Raw genomic sequence first — 19,092 nt, forward strand, 5'->3', positions numbered from 1 at the left:
TGGATGGTTCACGTCAGGAGCAGCACAGAGTAAAAAATGCAGAATCCTGGGTACTGGAGTCAGATTCTCCTGGTCCTGTCAGGGACCAGGAAGCTGTATTTTTTTTCACAAGCTCTTCCCTTGTGAAAGTTTAAGAAATATTGTTTCCCAGCTTCATTGAGATATAACTGACAAATAAAAACTGTTTATATTTAAGGTGTACGATATGATGTTTAATATAGGTAGACACTGAAATGACGATCACAATCCAACTAATTAACACATCCATCACTCCACTTAGTTACCATATTTCGTATGTACTGACAGCTCTACTGTCTCAGCAGATTCCAACTGTACAATATGGTATCAACTACAGTCAGCATGCTGTACATTGGATCCTAAGGACTTTTTCATCTTATAACTGGAAGTTTGTGCCTTTGGCCACCATCTCTCCATTTCCCCCAGCCCCTGGCCACCGCCATTCTACTTTCTGCTTCTATGAGTTCAGATTATATTAGATTCTACCTGTAAATAAGATCATACAGTATTTTTCTGTGTCCGGCTTCTTTCTGCTAGCATGATGTCCTCTATGTTCATTTATATTGTCACAAATGGCAGGATTTCTCTCTTTATGGATGAATGATATTCTATTGTGTGTGTGTATATATATGTCCCATGTTTTATATATATAATTTAAACTTATAAATGTGTGTTTATGTAACATACATTATTTATATGTATATGTATGTACATCTCACATTGGCTTTATTCATGTAGCCATTGACGGCCACTTACGTTGTTTCCATACTTGGCTGCTGTGAATAATGGGGATGGGGATGCAGATATCTCTTCAAGATACTGATTATGTTTCCATTAGATTTATACCCACAACTGGAATTGCTGGATCATATGGTAGTTCAATTTTTAATCTTTTGAGGACCCTCCATGCTGTCTTCCATAGCAGAAACTTCCTACCATTATATTACATATTTATTTTTATGAACCATCCCCTATTAGAATGCAAGATCTCTGGTGGTGAGAACAGAAGAGTATTCAATATTTATTTTGAAAGGCTAGGATTCTTTTATAACAAGAGTATTGAAGTAGAATTTACATACTACAATATTTTCACCTACTTCAAGTATAGAAATCAATGTTTTTAGTAAATGTACCAAGTTGTACCACTATCATCACCACCCAGTTTTCGAATACTTCCCTCACACCAAAAAGAGTCCTCTTACCTGTTTCCTGTTAATCCCCATCCCTACCTCCATCTCAGGCAACCACTAATCTACTTTCTCTCTAGAGATTTACCTCTTAGGGACATGTCCTGTAGTGGAGCCATACAGTACATGATTTTTTGTGTCTGGCTTCTTTCAATTAGCATAATTATTTTGAGTTTCAGCCATATTATTACATATATCAGTAGTTTCTTCTTTTTGTATTGGTGATTTATATTCCATTGTATGGATGTACCACCTTTTTGTATCCACTCACCAGATGATAGACATTTGAGTGGTTTCCACTTTGGGGCTGTTATGAGTCATGGTGCTATGCACAGTCACACACAAGTCTTTGCAGGCACATATGTTTTCATTTCTCTAAGGTAGATACCTCGTGTCACATTGCTGGGTCATACAGTAAGTTTACATTTGCCTTTGTAAGAAGTGGTGGTGCCCTTTTACATTTGGGGTTGGGATTATTAACATACACATTTTACAGATGAGGAAACCGACTGAGACTTGCCAGGTGACTTGCCCAAAGTCTACTTAGGTTGTTAAGTATTGGACTCAAGAGTCAAGTCTGTTTTTCTCTGACTTTACAGTATGCGCCCTTAACACTTGTACCACAATTGCCACTAAAATGAATCACATCTACCCAATTTCATTTCCCTTTTTTGATAAATGTAGTTATTCCTATTCATTCATTCAAGGAAAGTGGTTGATGTCAGATGCTTGGATTCTGGGAAAGTACATTTGCTTTGTAGACAAATGAGAAAAATGGCCAGATGGTGAGGATAGGAGGTGGATTAGAAACCCTCTGGAAATGGTGGACCTAGGCTAGTGGTCCATGAATGATCAAACCATTAAAGGATAGTCAGATGGAGAATACACAAAGGCAGGATCAGGCTAATGGCATCGGAACTGCCTAATCAAGAATTGAAGCTAAAAATATCAATCTTGAACTTGACTGGGGTCAGAAGAACATGTTAATGACAGAAGGGGATGCCATCAGCCAATATCAAACTATCGGAAACTCTCCAGGACAAGCAACCTGATTTCTTCAACAAATAAATTACAAAAAAAGAAAAGAAGGGAGCTGCAACTTTGTTAAACCTTGTTAAACCAGGTTAAATAGGTTTAACAAGGAAAGCTTGTTAAACAATACGTCAGAGGTTCATTAACCAAATGCCACAAGGGGACCTTGTTTGGATTCTGCATCAATCAAATAAAAAGTTAAGAAACCGGAGACAGATGGGGAAATTTTAACACTGATTAATACCCTTGATATGTATGATGCGATCATGGTATTGTGGTTAAGTTAAAAAGAAAGTGTTGCTTTTCTTTTAAAGATTAGAAAAATGGCAAACCTACAAAGGAAATGATCTGATGTTCTCTGATTTTCTTAAAAATAGCCAATGAGTAATAATTGGTTCAGACAAGAATGGATGGGCAAAGGACTGAAAGTTTGATGAATAACAGGGTATGTAAAGTCTCAAAGTATTTCCCCACAGGACAATTAATTGCCACGGGGGAAATAGTGACTTTAAAGTGGAGAAACCTGGCAGATATTACCTGGTTATCAAAGTTAACATTGCTAGTAATGGAACTGGCCAAGGAAGACACATCACCTCTGTGGTATATCTGCCAAAAAATGTGTGCCATGAATTTAGTTGCAGGAAAACATCAGACAAGCCCAAGTTGTAGGACATTCTGCCAAATAACCCGAACTGTATAGATTTTTCCGAAATGTCAAGATCGTGAAAGACAAAAGAAAGCTTCAGAAACTGTTCCAGTTAAAGGACACTAAAAAGACAAGTGAATGTGACAAGTGATCTGGGACCAGCTTTTGTCACAAAGGCCAGCAATGGGACAATTGGTGAAATCTGATTAAGGTTTGTAGATTTCTCGATTTTAAGCATTTACTGAAGTTGTAAGAGAGAATGCCTTGTACTTAGGAAACACAGCAAAGTCTTTAGAGAGGTGGGTGGACGGACAGACAGGCAGACAGATAAATGAATGGATCAATGGACAGAGGGATTGGTGTTGGTTGGATGGATCAATAGAAGGGGATGGATGGATAGATGGAGAGATGGAAGGAGAATGAGAAAAGAGGGGAGGGGCTGGTCTGCTGGTAAGTGGGCATCTGTCCTTACCCAGGACCAATTTCCTCTGAAACTTTTCATATGAGAGAGAAATCAACTCTCTCTTAAGTTACTAATATCGTGCTTTCTGTCATTTGCAGCTGAGCCTAATCTTGATATCATCATTAAAAGAAATATCCCCCAAATTCACAAAGTGGTATGTGAAAGCCACAATGTCATTCATAATAATAGCAGTGGTAAGACTGATGATTTTTTGTTGAAGTGGTGGCATAATGCCAAGAAAGCTCAGCTGCTCAGAGGCTGCAGAAACCAGAGACAGAGAATCCAGGATTGTGTGGTCAGTGGTGTAGCCAATGGCCACACGTGGCTATTTGCATTTAAATTCATTAAAATTAAAATTCAACTCCTGCTTCACTGTAGCCACACGTCAAGTGTTAAAAAGTCACAAGTGGCAGTGCCAACATGGCATAGCTCCATCATAGCGGGAAGTGCTATTAGACAACACTGCCCTGGCTTATGGAATCTAGGACATCTTTCAGAATGTCGCCCCAAGTCCATGCCTTTTCTAACCACCCGTAGTGCTTGGTGAAGAGACTCATCTTTCCACGGAGCTTAAAAAATCTGCGTTTTAACAAGTTCCTTCCAGGTGATTCTAACACTCCCTAATAACTAGCAGCCTCTATAGGGAAAAAGGAAGCGGAAGTCATCCCACATCCCTGTGGGTTGGTCCCTTCTGTTCTGGGCTCTGAGATTTGAGAGATAGCCAATCAGATCTTCAAACCTGGAAATCAAGGAAGATCAGCAGTAATTGCAGGTCTCAATCAACAACAGCCTGGGTTCAAATCCCAGTCCTCCACTTGTATGCTGTGTGACCTTGGGCAGGTTACTTGACCTCTCTGTGCCTAAGTTTCCATACGTGTCAAAAGGCTGATGATAGTGCCTGCTCTCAGAGTACCCAAAACTGTTGCTTCCTCTATTTTATTTTCTTCATGGCACTTAATACTCACCGGAGTGTCCCTCCCTTGCTTTTGCATTCTTTTATTTGACAAACATTTCTTGAGCACCTACTGTGTTCTGAGCAGTGGGGCCAAGCAGTGAACAAAACGGACAAACCCCTCCTGTTATGGAACTGGCATTCTAAAGGGGGAGATGGACAACCAGCAGGATAAAGAAGCAAAATGTGTTGGGCACTAGAGTAGGCAAGGAGGCAGATAGGTTAAGAAGTGCATGTATGGGGCACAATAATTTGCAATTACAGTGAAAGTTGGTCACAGGGAAGGTAGAACAGCGTGGAGAATATAGTCATTGATTCTGTAACATCTTTCCATGTTGATAGATAGTAACTGCACTAGAGGGGGTAAGGATTTAATACTCTGGGTTAACTGTTGAACCACTGTTTGTACATTTGAAAGCAGTATAAGATTATATATCACGAATCCTTCAATTAAAAAAAAAAGTGCATGGCCAGAGGCCTTATCCAGAGTGTGATGTTAGAGTGGTGAGGAGTCACAAGGATGTCTGGAGGAAGATCAATCCAGGCAGAGTTAAGAGCAAGCACAAAGGCCCTGTGGTGAGAACATGCCAAGTACTATTTAAGATACTGGATGAATAAGACAGATGTAGTCCTATCTTCAAGGTGCTCATATTCTGATGGAGGGAGACAAACTGATTTATAATATACTGCCAGGTAATAAACAGGTGAAGAGCTTGGTAGGGAGGAAGAAAGGTGGTCAGGACAGGCCTCTTGGAGGAGGTGGCATTTGAACAGAGGCCTGGAGGTGGAGGAAACACGTGGGTATTTGGGGGAAATTTATTAACTCTGGCCTGGCCTGGGCTTTTTCGTCCTCACAATCCCAGCTACAGTTCAGGTTTCCAAACAGAGGTTGTCCTGAGCTACTAGACTAAGGGGAATTCCAGTGGGGTTTGCAGGCCTCTCAGCCTCTAGACGCTGCCAATCCCACTCTCTCCCACCAGCTGTGCTAGTGTTTGCTAGATGTTGCTGGGTGGGGCTCTGGCTTGGGGGCCTGGGTCCCCCCTCAAAGCTCCAGATCTTCAAAGGAGCCATTGGGCCCTGTGCCTTGAAGCAAAGGAGGGGGTGTGTCAGCCTGGAGTCAACCAAGGGACCCACCCCCAGCTGCATCCCATCTGGGCTTCTCCTGGTTCTGAGAAGGGCTGGTTGGGGCTCGCAGCCCACACTCCCCTCTTTCCCTGGCAGAGGGGGTTGAAGGTCCTTTCTTCAGCCCAGCAGTGGAGCCAAATCCAGACAGGCGCTGTCGCCACTGGCTGTGTGACCCTGCGCAGCTCACTTAACTTCTCTGAACCCACGTTCTCCACAACAGTTTAGAATAACTCCCACCTCCTGGAGTCTCATCTCAGATTTCATGAGAAAGGAAAGTGCCTGATGAAGGTCAGCCATTCCTTTGGGAAAGGCTGAGCCCTGGAGGGGTCTCAGGCCTGCATCCCCCAATCCATCTCTGCAGCTCCCGGTGAGGGATGTGTGCTCAGGATGAAAAAGGCCTACCACCAGCCCACCAGGCTCTCCCGGTGAGGGAAGCAGGGAGGCCCCAGTCTAATTGACCACTGGGAGGGGCCAGAAAGCTGTCCTAGGGGGAAGGTCAGCATTTACCCCATTTTCTCAGATGCCTCAGCAGTCCTGGCTCAGGCAGGGCTGGGGGTGGGGGACGGAATGGGAAGACTGGCAAAGGATGTTCCCTGGGCAACAGCCACCCACCCATGCCCATCCACACACAGGCCATCGGCACTAATGGGGGAATGGCCACCTTAAGTCTGAAAAGACAACAAGCACCAGCAAGAGAAACTGAACCGTTTATTGGCCTGGGGCTGGGTCTCCGGCATGAGGGGCATCTGGGGAGCAGTATGGGGAGCGACAAGCCCCCACCTGGCTCCTTGCCCCCCAAAGACTTTCTCCCCGAGCCTTTGCATTCACAATTGATCATTTTGAGGCGTGCGGTTTCCCTCCCCGAAGTGAGCTGCAGTTCAGCTCTCCAGGGGGAGATGAGCCAGCAATTTCAAAGGGGTCCTTGCAGGAGCCAGACCCTCTTTGGCAGCTTCAACGTGGACGTAAGACAACAGAATAGCATCCATTCCGGGGAAACATGGTGGGGAGAGGGGGTCCCAGACATCCCATGAGTGCACACACACAGACACACATAAATATGTTTGTACCGCAATGTCCCTTCCATCTATCTATGGAATTTAGCCAAGTCCTTCGGGGCCAGGTGGGCAGCAAGCACCCCACAGATGTCCTTGGCGTCCCCCAGCCCCACATTCCTCTGTCCAATGTAACATAAAAGGAGGCACAGCGGGCTCAAGGCTGCCCTGCCTTAGGACACCTGGGATCTCAGCTGGCGCTGGAGGTGGGAGTAGCTTGGGAGTGGGGAGGTCCTGGGTGTCTCCTCTAGAACTTTCTCAAGTTCTACCTTGCCCCACTGGGAGGCCCAAAGCCCTCTTCAGGCCTCCAGACCTGATTTTCCAGCCCTTCATGATTCCTCTGAGCCCCAAATAGTGCAACTGGCCAATGAGGTCTGAGAAGGGGGTTCAGCACCCCCCACCACCCGTGGTTTCCTGGCATCTCAGCATCTTGTGGAGTAAGAGGAAAGGGAACAAGTGGTCAAAGTGGCAGCTTGTGTATTTTGGGGAAGCTGTGGATTTGGGCCGAGCAACTGTTAGCCAGAGCCACCCAGGACATGCAGGGAGGAGACCTCCAGCCCCTCAGAACAGTGGTTCCAGGGGAGTCGCCCGAGGTGGCCAGGAGAAGGTAATGGGGGTAAATTCAAGGAGGGGAGTCTGGCACAGAGCAGAAGGTCAGACATCATGAAATGTTGAAATCCCTTGTACCACGCTGTAAATTGCTCACACTCTGAGCTCCCCTTGAGCACCTGCCTGCTGTCACCCGGCCCTTTCCAGGTCCCCCCAGGCTTCCCCACAATCCAGTTCTGACAAGGTCACACAGGTCACTGCACTGGCCTCCAGGACCCTGCTGCAGCTCTGCCATCCAACTGGTCAGCTCCTCAGCCAGCCGTCCCAGGTGTGAACTGTTCTCAATATTGCCCAGGTCTGCAGAGCAGAGGCAGATTGCTTGGCAGCCCCATGTCTCTGTCCAGTCAGCTCCAGGGAGCCCTCTGCTGTGACCTGGTAGTCAGCCCACTTGCCCCTCAGACAACTGTGTTGCCCTCCAGAAACGTGGGCGATGTGGGCATGTGTGTGCCCCTCTCCAGAGAGCTGGAGCTGCGGAGGGGCAGGAGGTGGTGGCCCGGGGTCCCGCCCCTCCGTCCCTGCACCCCTGCTGCCCGCTGCCAGCACTGTAGTGGACGCAGTACCTCCCGCCGCAGGTCCCGGCTGCGCCATGTGTAGATGACAGGGTTAAGCAGTGAGTTGAGGGTGGCAAAAGCGAAGAAGTAGTGGGCTTTGTAGAGGACAGGACAGGACCGGACGGAACAGGCATAGTCCAGGAGAAGGATGCTAAAGGCAGGCAGCCAGCAGAGGATGAAGACGCCCAGCACGATGGTGACTGTCTTGAGCAGGGCCAGGGTCTGCGGGCCAGCCACATCAGCATGGCTGGAGCGGACCACACAGTAGATGCGGACGTACAGAGCAACAATGGCCAATAAGATGACAGAGAAGATGGTCACCACGAAGAGCACGTAGTGCTTGGCATAGAGCGGCAACACGGTGGAGCAGGCCTCGAGGTGGCCCAGGCAGTTCCAGCCGAGGATGGGCAGACCGCCAAGAGCCAGAGAGATGAGCCACGAGGCTGCGATGAGCAGCAGCATGCGGCAGCTCTTGTCGCTGCCATAGAGCTTGACTTTGGCGATGGCCACATGCCGTTCAATGGCGATGGCCAGGAGGCTGAAGACAGAGGCGGAAAGCGTGATAAAGGCAGAGCCCTCACGGGCAAACCACTGCACAGGGGTCAGCCCCAGGGTGACTGGGCCAGACAGCAAGGTATTGGCTATGAAGGCCACGCCCGCCAGCAGGTCCGAGGCGGCCAGGTTGCCCAGAAACAGGTACATGGCGGAATGGAACTTGCTGTTGCGGGCGACCGCTATGAGCACTAGCAGATTCTCCACTACAATGGTGCAGCAGAGAACTATGATCAGGGCCGAGGCCACCTGGCGGGAGGGCGTCTCCTGCGTGTCCAGCGTCTCCTTGGTGTAATTATAGTGTTCCCGGACCTTGCTGAGGCTTAGGTACTCCGAGTACAGGCTGCCCATGGTGGGGCTCAGTGGCCAGCTGGGGCCATGGGGCTGTCAGAGCTGCAGAGAGAAAAGAGAGATAGACACATAGACAGGTCAGTGCCAGGCTCTGCCTCTGGACACCTGTGGCTCAAGTCCCAGGTCCATCACTCCTTGCTAAGTGGCCACATGACACCAGAATTGTCATAACTGTCCCTTTACAAATGGGAAGCCCAGAGAAGTCGATTCACTGTCCCCAAGTCTCCAAGCTAGTAGGTGGCAGAGCCAGAGACCCGCTCCAAAGCTTCTATAACCTCCAGCCAGCACTATCTTCCAGAGGAACAGAAGCTCCCCCAAATGGAAGGACACAAACTGGCCTTCCAGAAGCCTTGTCCACCTACCCAGAGAGCGAGCCTTGGGCAGGACCTGAGGGTCTCCTTTCTCGAATACACTAGAGCCTCAGGCCTCATGCCGCAGGCCAACCTATCAGTGGGACGCTCACCACCGATAGCACCGTCCCCAGCTCATTACCACTCACTGCCCTGGATTTTAGGTTGGGTTTAAGCCTGAGGCCATGGGTGCTCCAAAGATAAGGTCTGGGGGAGACATCTGGACAGCCCTGAGGTTTGAGCATCCCAGAGGTCACAGACCTGAGTCAATCTGTGGTTCAACCCCACTCCACCTCTGACATTCTGTGACCAGGCAAGGCACCTGACCTCTCAGCCTCAGTGTCCTCATCCATGCCGTGGGGAGAAGGGAGCCCACTTCATAGAGGGGAGAGGAAAATCCTGTTGAATGACGCATGAAGTAACTTTAGCACATAGCAAGCCCTCAGTACATATTAGGTCATACTATTTAGCTCCCTCTTTCTGCTACACAGACAGCCAGGGACCTAGGTGCCCTCCACCCAATCTTTTGGGAGGGGATATTGACTAAGCCAGCCAGGCAAGATTCCCAGCAGCCTGTTCTCATCAGCACCATGCAGTCCTGCCCTGGGACAGAGGGTCCCAGTGGGGTGGGCAGGGCACTGGCACCCCCCTTCCCCAGCCAGGATGAAATCCAGATGTGAGGCTCTTGGAAGAAACAGGGTGGAGTCCTGTCTCCCCAGTCACATCCGGTGTGGGGAAAGCTGGGAGGGGGTGATGGGATAGGGGAGCCACATGAGACCCATCTGGGAGGTCTTGGCTGGGGGACTGGGCAGCTGCTGCGCTCAAGTTATATGAGCCAGTGAGGGGGCGTGCAGCCCCACAGCGAAAGGGGACGTGAGGAGGGGGAGATGGCATTTGTTTCCATGAAAGCCTGAGTCACACACCACCCCCAAGGAGAATCGAGCCATGGGGGGAAGGGGCGGGAAGAGATGCGTGGGCTGAGAAGATGAGAGGCCTACATCGCGGCCTCTCCCCAGCTTGGGGGGCGTCTCAGAGGAGCTGGTGCAGTGTCTGCTGTTCACACCAGAAGCCCGGAGGAAGCTCCAGTCTTTAGTTAAATTGGGGGGGGGCATGGGACATGTCCTCCCCAGGTCCCTAGAAACACGCCCCGCAAAAGCCACGTGCGTGCCTGGAACACCGTTCCACAAAAGGCTGGTTAGGCCGGTTCCTAGTGAGACTGGGAGTGATGGGGGGCTTCCGGGGTCACATAGCCATCTCAGTCCCTGGACACCCCCTCAGAGGGGCGCCCTGGCCCCTGGCCCGACAGGCAGCTGCTACCCCTGGACGAAGGGGCACCCGTCCTAGTTTGGAAACAGAGAAGGGCTTGTGCACATCCCCGGGGAATGCTGCCCTGCCCAGATCGCCACACAGAGGCCCCTTGTTCCTCTGCAGGACAGGGCCTGGGGAGCACTGATGCCCTCTGCTTGCTGCAGCCGCCGGGAGTCGGCTTGCCCCGAGGCTGGGCTTTACCAGACCCGCCGGCGGGCCAAAAGCAGCGCGAGCTCAGATTGGCCCATTTTCAATCCCAGGGCATTGAGCGATTCGCCTATTGGCCTGAGCTTTTCGTCCTCGGCATTGATTGGCCCAGCTGGGGCGCTCTCCAGCCAGCTCGGCGAGTCTGGTCCTTCGCTGGCAGCTGGAATTCACTTATTTGCAAGGACAGATTAAGGCCGTGTGGACGTCCCTGGGGAGAGTTTGAACCGCGGCCTGACCGCCGGATCACCCCAACCAGACGCTCCCAGGCTGCCCTGGCCTACTGGGCCCCGCCTGGGGTTCAAAATTGAGAGTCAAGCCCTCTTCGCCGGCCTGGAAAGCACTCTTGACAGTGGGCGCCCGAGAAGCTCACAGCGTGTCCCATGGCTAGGCGCCGCTTTACCCCCCTCGCACGGGGCCACCACTTCTCCCATCTGGCGGCCAAGAGATTTATGGCCACTTCCTGGGGAAATCAGAAATGGGTTCAGTCTTCACACCCCAGGGATTGACCAAAAAGCCTGTTTTCTTCCCTGATGAGAAGACTATAAACACTCACTTTCTGTGGCCCCAGTAGGCTGTCATGGCATCCTCGGAAGGAGGGGTGGCTCTCCCAGTAAGAGAAGGGGAACTGAGGCCCACTGCCTCCCTTCTCTCATCCTTCCCTCCAGGACTTTGCCAGAGACGAAGCTTAAGTCAGGTTCGTGTTTCCCAGAAAGAGGAAACTCGGCCCCGAGTTTGGGACCAGGAAGAGTTACCCCCCCGGGGAGATATAGGCCTGGCTTGCTTCCCCTCCCTGTGCCGGGCCAGCAGGCTCCCAGGGCCTGTCTCCTGTTCACCTCCACCAAGGCAGCCTGGACTCCCTCCCGGGTATCACCCAGCTCAGAACAAGGGAATTGCCAGGCCAGGAATGGAGTAAGAGCGACAAGGGACAGGGTTTGAAGAGAAGGGAAAAGACAGACCACGACTGTTCAGTGGGAGATAAGGAGAAAGGAAGGCTGGAGGAAGTCTCCGCGGCTTCCAGGAGCCCCTCCCCCTAGTTCCACTGAGGCAGGCCCTGTACTGACAGTTCCTGTCATTCACTGATTCCATGCCCCTTGCCTTAGGGCTGCAGACTAACCCTTTTGGCAATTTTTCTTTTGGTTTCCCTTCAGGAGTCAGGAACCCCCCTACCCTGCCATTTTCTAAGCAGCAGCCAGGGGGAGCTTTTTAATGTATAACACCAATGTCAGTTCCCAGCTGCAAATTCTTCCATGCTCCCTACTGCTCAAAATGGCCTGGCCCTTGCCCATCTGGCATCCTCCCACTCTCTCCTAGGGTCACTCCACTCCAAGCACTCTGGCCTCCCGCGTGCTACCCCATCTTTACCTCAGTACTTTTGCTGCTGCTGTTTCTCCACCTGGCACACCCTTCCCCGAAATCCTCAAATAACTTTCTCCTCACCTGTCAGTTTCAGTGTTCAGGTCACTTGCTCAGAGGGGCCTCCTCTGGCCACCAGCCTACCACAGCTGCCTTCCCCAAGCCTTTCTAGCTCAGTGTCTTGATTTATTATCTTCACAGCACTTGCCATTTTCTGAGATTATTATTGTATTTCTTGTTCTCTGCTTGGCTTCCATGGTAGAATGTATCAGAGGCCAGCGGCCAAGCCTGTTTTCAGCCTCTATGGAATGATGCCTGGTATACAGAAGGTGCTCAGAAAACGTTTGTGAGGGAGGGAATATGGGAGAGATGAATGGATGAATGATTGAAAAAACAAGACCTCAGTGGGCCCCCCAAGGGCAGGAGGCTCCTAAACTCAGAGCAGCCCCAAAAAAGAGCAAAAGAGACTAGAGAACCTCTGATGCCTGGCAGGTTCCCCCACCAGGCGCGGCTCCGTGGAGACATTGACAGGACCCGCCCCTGCTCTCCGCTGCAATCTCAGCCTCCTTATCTGGCCGTGGAATGCGCGGTATCCACATTCGCCCTGCTTGGGCCGCGCCTCCTCTCCTGCGACAGCCACACGCAGGGCACCCCACCTCTCCAAGTGGGGGTGGGGGATTCCCTTCATCCCTCCACTAGGTGCAGGGTTCCCGCCTAGATATTGTTGGAGGATTGGGGATAGGGTGGGGGGAGATCCCAGCAGCAGCCGCATCGCGAGTGCGGCACCCGCGTCGCGCCACGCGGGGGACCGTGGGCTTAGCGCGTGGCGCCTAGAGCGACTGACTGGCAGAGTCGGGGGAGGGGGTGGAAATCCCCGGGTGAGTCAACCCGTGCCCAAGGAGGGGGCAAGGTTCCGTCGCTCTGTTGGGCCCCCGGACCACGCGGGTCCCACGCCACGCGCGTCGCACCTCCGGGCCCCAAAGGAAATAAGAATCACTGGAGCCATTTAGTCACGTTCCCTTTCCTTCCAGAACAAAGCCACGCCCCCAAGCCGGGACTGGAGGAGACGAACTACTCGGGGAAACTGAGGCAGGGTGCCCGCTGTGCAAGCAGTGTGCGACGGCCCTCCCCCGGGGCTCCGCCCCTTGTCCTGGTGGGTCGGCGGTGCGCTGCACCTTTCGCCCCTACCCAGCCGGAGTCAGGCAGGAGGGGCGCCATGCCCCTCATGCACATTCCCCAAGCCTCCGGTCCTCGGGCACGCCATCCTGCCTCCCAGTCTCCGGCCGAAAGTGCTCGGATTCCGCCTTCTCCTCGGCGCCAACTTCCTGCCGCTGGGGAAGGCGGGGAGCTCAGTCTAGGGGTTCGCGGCCGAGGCAGCGGGGGCCGCCTGCAGTCGCGGAGAGGGCTCACGGGGACCACTCCCTCGGTGCAGCAGGAGCCCGGGCGGCGCGTGCGCGCCCCAGTGCGCCCCCGACCCCTGGCCGGGCCCACCAGCTCCGATCCCGCGACCTCAGGGGACCGGGGCCCGCCCTTTCTGCCTCCCGCTCGCCACACATGCTCACCTGGCTAGGCCGGCCCGGGTCCCTACCCTGGCCGGAGGGGCTTTGGCGTCTGCGTCCCCGGGACGGCCGCGGCTGGGGCTAGGGCTGCCCGCCGGGCTCGGCTGAGTCCCGGGGCTGGGGACCGGGAACAGAGGGGGGCGGGGAGAGGCGCCGCCTCAGCCCCCCGGTCGCCCCGCCCTCCTCTCCTCCCCTTTCCGGCGGCTGCTGCAATGAATTCCAGATGTGGCCGGCCCGCCGAGGCGCTCACGGGGGCCGGCGGGGAAGGCGTGCGGGGTCCCTTTGTCCGCACCCCCCACCTCCCGCCCAGCCCCTCCCAGCCCCCACCCGTGAGAACCGGCCAGCGCATGACATCACGCAACCCCGTGACGTCACTTCGCTCCTGCCAGGTAGCCTCCACGTAAAACGACCGTTCTTAATTGCAGATATATTCTTGGTCCATGCCTGGGACTCTGACATCGGAGGAGAGCATGGGATCCACTTCTTTTACTCAACAAAGGGGCCGCGAAGTCCCCACTGTGTATATGTATCAACGCAGCAAATAGGCATCAAGCACCTACTGTGTGTTCAGGCAATAAATAATCAAGTTCCTATTATGGGCCACGCATCACTTCAGAATCAGAATAGGTTTTCGCCTTGATAAGACCTCAGAATTCAGGTGCTGCCCTGTGTTGTCTAGAAGACTGGAGCACCCAACAGCACCCTTCCCCTGTGGATGGGTCTTGCGCTGTGGAAGACCAGCAGACCCAGGTTGCGCCCTGCCTCCAAGTAGGGGTCCAATTTTCTATCCGGTCCTTTCGTTGCCTTCTTTTCTCCTTCAGATTTTGCCGGGAATCTCTCGGGAACGAGACACACCTACATTTACTGGTGTGAGTGTGTAAAATCATCACAGACGGCATGCTAGGTGGGAGAGCCCCTCATTCCTTCCACAAAGGTTTCTGGTGCACCCCGTGGTCCTGCTATGACGAAACAGAAAAAAGAAAAAAAGTCCTCATCCTCATGGAGCTGAAATCCAGGTGAGAGAGACAGCCTTTTGGGAAGGTACTACTGGTGAAAATGTATACACAATTTGCTTATATGTTTATTTGCCAAATACATTAAGCACCCACTGTGTGCCAGACACTATTCTAGCAGGCTGGAGATACATTGGAGCAAAACAAACAAGACTCCCTGTCCGCTTGGATCTGATGTTCTACCCCTGTATGTGCTCAGAACATCCAGAATATTTCAGGAAAGAGGAAACTGCTCAATTTCCTGGGAGATGTATTGAAAAATAGAGAAGAGGGTGTGGGAGGGAGGCTATTTTTACTCTCTAACCTTTCTGTACCTTTTGGCCTTTGTAACATGTATATATGTGCCCTATGCCAACCATAAATTAAATTACAAATGAAGACTGCCTGATGCTCAGACATGTAATGGAAAGGAGGGAAAGGGCAGGGGCAGTCGTCTCTATGTATATTATACTTCAGTAAAGAGTGTTGGAAAGCTAATAATGAAAAAGGGTATTTGCACTCTCATGTTAATTGCAGCATTATTCACAATAGCCCAGACAGGGAAACCACCTAAATGCCCAATGACGGATGAATGGATAAAGAGGCGGCGATATATACAATGGAATATTATTCAGCCATGAGAAAGAAGGAAATCCTCTCATTTTTGACATGAATGAACTTTGAGGGCATTATACTAAGTGAAATAAGTACGAGAGAGAAAGACAAGACAAATATCTCATGGTATCACTTATATGTGGAATCTTAAAAAAAAAAGGTCACACATAAAAACCAAGAGTAGGCAAGTGCCACAGGCTGGGGCAGGGCAGCGGGTGTGTGAATAGGTAAGGCCTGAGGATCTAATGTCAAACATGGTGACTATAGTTAATAATACCACATGGTATAACTGAAACTTGCTAAGACAGTGGAACTTCCAATATTTTCACACACAGACGAAAGATAAATGTCGCAGTGATAGCTGTGTTAAACTAGATGGTTCACCATGTATCCATATATCAAATCATCGTGATGGAAAGTATAGCATTGGGAATATAGTCGACAATATTGTAATATCTTTGTGTGATGACAGACTAACTGCACTTATGGTGAGCATTTAGAAATGTATGTAACTGTCGAATCACCATGTTGTACCCCTGAAACCAATATAATATTGTATATCTACTCTATTTCAATTTTTTAAAAATGTAAAAAAGGAGAGGAAAATATCACAATGTGCACTTTAAGTATCTTAAATTTTGTATGTCAGTGACGCTTCAATGAAGCTGATAAAAAAAAAATTAAGGTTGCTTGTACCCAGACAATGCAACCAATGAAAAGAACGTGAAAGTTCTGTGTACTCTCCTGTATGTACATTATACTTTGTAAACAGGGTTGAAAGCAAAAAAGAAAATTAAAATTGATCTGTTGATGCCTATTGCAAAGTAAAAATGGAGTAATTTTGATGTGAAACTACCTTCACCAGTAAGTTGAAAAAAGCCCAATGTAGACCAGTGTGCCTTGCTTGCTTGCATTTCTGGGTGTATTTATAAGGGGTGTATAAATACACACACATTTGCCTGTGGACTCACAGGCCATCTCCTCAGGGAGAAGGCACAAGACATTGTCACGGTGGTTACCCTCAGGAGGACCTGGGGGGGCAGGGAAACAGGTGAGAGGGGGCCAGACTTTTCATGGTGTACCTCAGGGGACTGTTTGAAAATTTTACCTCCTATTACCAATTCAAAAAATTACCAAGGCACAGAAAAAATCAAATACAGGGTAACAAATCACCAGGCTTCCAGTTGTAAAATCACTCCTGTAATAATAATGATAATAAATAATGTCAATAACCAATAACATTGCTAGGATTAATGACATTAATCAACAGCAGGGTTATGAGTCAACATATCATTATTAAATACATTTCTACTAAGAATAAACCTATCTAAGTTACTAGCAAATAAATATTAAGAACCAATACATGAATGCTACAAATATGTATGCAGCATATATATTCATATCGTGCTAGTCTAGTGATGCTTCATTGGTTTCTGTCATCCATACCTGACAGTCATTGGAGGAGATAAAGAAGAATCCAGACAATTCTAACACAGGGTAGCAGGGCTTTGATGGGGAGGCCAGAAAAGCCAGAGAGTAACTTTGCCCCTTTTCTTCAGTCAGGTTTCGGTGTCCTTTTGGTTCCGGGCCAGATCTTGGGAGCCACTCAGACCTTGGCAAAGCCTCACCGAATTCTCTGCCAAGCAGAGTGTGTTGCCTGGACAACCTCTAGAAACCAGGTGTTCAACCCACAGGGGACAAAACACAAAGAAAACTGGGTCCTCTCCTGGCTGAGGAGCTATCGGAGCGGAAATCTCAAGCCTTCTGCGGGGACCTGAAGGCTGGGGAGGAAGTGCCCCCCTACGCTTGCTTGGCTGGCTCAGCAGTTTGCCATCTCCTCTCTCCCCTCCACCTGGGGACCTGGGGGTGGGGATGATGTCAAGGCCACAGACATATCCAGCTGTCTGTTAGGGCGACTGATCCTAGACAAAGATAATAGCCCCAGGGACACGCAGATACACCAATAGACGACTTCCGCCTCTCTCTTCCCCACAACCCTGCCCCTCCCGTCTCCTACTTCTGGGGCAATGCGAGGTCTCCGCTGGTCAGCTGAGGGAACTGGCTGGAGAACTAGAAAACGCTGGAGGCCTAGACTTCCTGATGGCCTGGGGGGTGGGGGTCAAGGAGAAAGCTGGGTCCTGCCCTAGGGGAGCCGCTGAGTGAGAGGAAGGAAAGGGGCCCCTTTTCGTGGGGACCTCCTGGGCAGGGGACAAAGAGAAGAGGGAAGAGGCTTGGACCAGCCCCCCCTAATTATAGGGCCACTGACAATAATGGCTAAGGTTTACCCCACACAGACCAGGGGGCTGGGGTGGCTCTATGAATCCTCACCACCCAGGAGATGGGTATTATTATTTTCATCATCCTGCTATTTTTCATTTAATTGTTTGAAAATAATATAAAATTGTTTCGTGTATTGACTATAATATCAGAAATGTGCTTCAGTTCTTTCGGATGAAGGCAATCATCCCATTTTTTTTATAGACTTTATTTTTTAGAACAGTTTTAGGCTCACGGCAAAATGGAAAGTACAGAGATTTCCCATGCGCCACCTGCCCCCACACATGTACTGCCTCCCCCATCAAGGGAGGTGCATTGGTTACTACTGATGAACCCAGATGGGTTTATCACCCCAATTTTACACTGGGGCTCACTCCTGCTGTTGTCCATTCTGTGGGTTTGGACAGATGTAAAATGACATGCATCCATCGTGACTGCTCCCCAAATCCTCTGCTTTGCCTAGGCATCCCTCCCGCCTCCCTGACCCCCAGCAACCACTGATCCTGCCACAGTCTCCACAGGGCAGCCTAGTCCTCATCACCCCATTTTAAAGCTGGAGGAGCAGAAGCAGGCAGTAGGGTGGGATGTAAACTAGAGCTCTCTGCCCCCTGGTTCCTCTAGAATCCCTGCCCCATGGAGTCAGGAGGTCAGTATTCACTGCCCAGGAACACATCAGTCACTGGGGAGAAGTGGAATGCTCGTCTTGGTAATCCAGAGGTGAGGGAACCCTCTGACCTCTGACTCTATACCCCAAATGCTGTGAACTCCCCCTAGTCAATGAGGCCCAGACCCCACTTTGGCAGGCTTTTGGCAGAAGGCTCTGAATGAAGAGAAGTGTCTGAGACAAGTCCCAACTTTCTCATCGGCCCCAGCCCTGGGAGGAGGGGCCCCAGCTGCTGCCTGGAGACTTTCCAGATGGTGATCTGGGCAGGCTGCAGCGGCCTCGTCTCATCCATGGGCTCAGGGCCCGCTCTCGGCTTCAGGGAAGGGATGGAGGCCAGTCCCTGACGTGACGATACCAGATGCATCTTTGGCCCTTCCAGCTTGGCAAGGGTGGGCTCCCTTTTTTGCACAGTGAGGAGAGAGGGGAATGCCAGAACCCCCTTCCCCCAGCATCATAATAACAGTTGACACATAAATACTGTGTCAGAAAAAGCTAACCTTTTCAAAGAATATTGCTTCTCTCTCACTTACCAACTTTACATTTATTTCCCTGTATGGCCCTGGAAGACAACTGGTTAGCCAGAGACGGGTAAGATTCCTCAAGGAAGGAACAACCTAAGACAGGCACAGTTACAGGGGGGCCATCAGGTGAGAAAATGGGGATCAACAGAGGTGAGGCTTAGAACCTCACCCCCCCTGCTTTGAGAGAAATCTTCTGCATCCGTGGATGTTTTGCTGCCCTTGTCTAGCTTGGATTAATACTTAGTCCATAGGCACAGACCTGATCATCTACATTTGCCCTCTTACAGCACTAAACTATGTTTTCTACCTTTATCTTGCATCTACCTACCACTTCAGCATTTTATTTTAAAAAATAATAACAATAAGGGAGAAATGTGGGATTCACATATAAATCAAGTATAAAAATCAAACGAATAATCATATCTGACTTGATTGTTTATAGTTCATGATGCTTAATCAAAACCGAAAGTTTCTGTGATATGACTGCCCTTGCACTGTTCACCATGTAAGAACTTGTTCTCCATGTAAGAACTTGTTCGTTATGCTTCAGAAGATTGGAGACTGTTGAGAATTAGGCTTGGGGTGGATTAATGATTGTGCATTGAGTCCCCTATACAGAATTTTATTGTTGTTAACAACCATTTGATCAATAAATATGAGAGATGCCCTCTCAAAAGACAGAAAAATACTGTGTCAGTTACTGTCCCA

The 19,092-nt window shown here is 50.3% G+C and overlaps 1 protein-coding gene and 1 long non-coding RNA gene across 2 annotated transcripts; one reads left to right on the forward strand and one right to left on the reverse strand.

The window, feature by feature from the left end:
- Positions 1-6,113: 6,113 nt before the first annotated feature.
- On the reverse strand, positions 6,114-13,471 carry S1PR2 (sphingosine-1-phosphate receptor 2). Its single transcript, XM_017657822.3, has 2 exons — positions 13,319-13,471; positions 6,114-8,580 (listed from the first exon to the last, which is right to left on the reverse strand). Exon 2 carries the CDS (start codon positions 8,536-8,538, stop codon positions 7,480-7,482), a length of 1,059 nt encoding a protein of 352 aa, XP_017513311.1. The 5' UTR covers positions 8,539-8,580; positions 13,319-13,471; the 3' UTR covers positions 6,114-7,479.
- Positions 13,472-13,608: 137 nt separating this feature from the next.
- Positions 13,609-17,273, forward strand: LOC118970290 (uncharacterized). Its single transcript, XR_005058170.2, has 3 exons — positions 13,609-13,704; positions 14,137-14,331; positions 16,482-17,273. It is a non-coding gene; the product is annotated as an uncharacterized lncRNA (long non-coding RNA).
- The last annotated feature ends 1,819 nt before the right edge of the window (positions 17,274-19,092 follow it).

This window comes from Manis javanica, chromosome 13 (assembly GCF_040802235.1).
Source record: "Manis javanica isolate MJ-LG chromosome 13, MJ_LKY, whole genome shotgun sequence".
Lineage (NCBI taxonomy): Eukaryota > Metazoa > Chordata > Mammalia > Pholidota > Manidae > Manis > Manis javanica.

What these genes read in the sequence shown, in the direction of transcription:
- S1PR2 (XM_017657822.3), bottom strand. Translation starts at nt 8,538, where the DNA reads ATGGGCAGCCTGTACTCGGAGTACCTAAGCCTCAGCAAGGTCCGGGAA.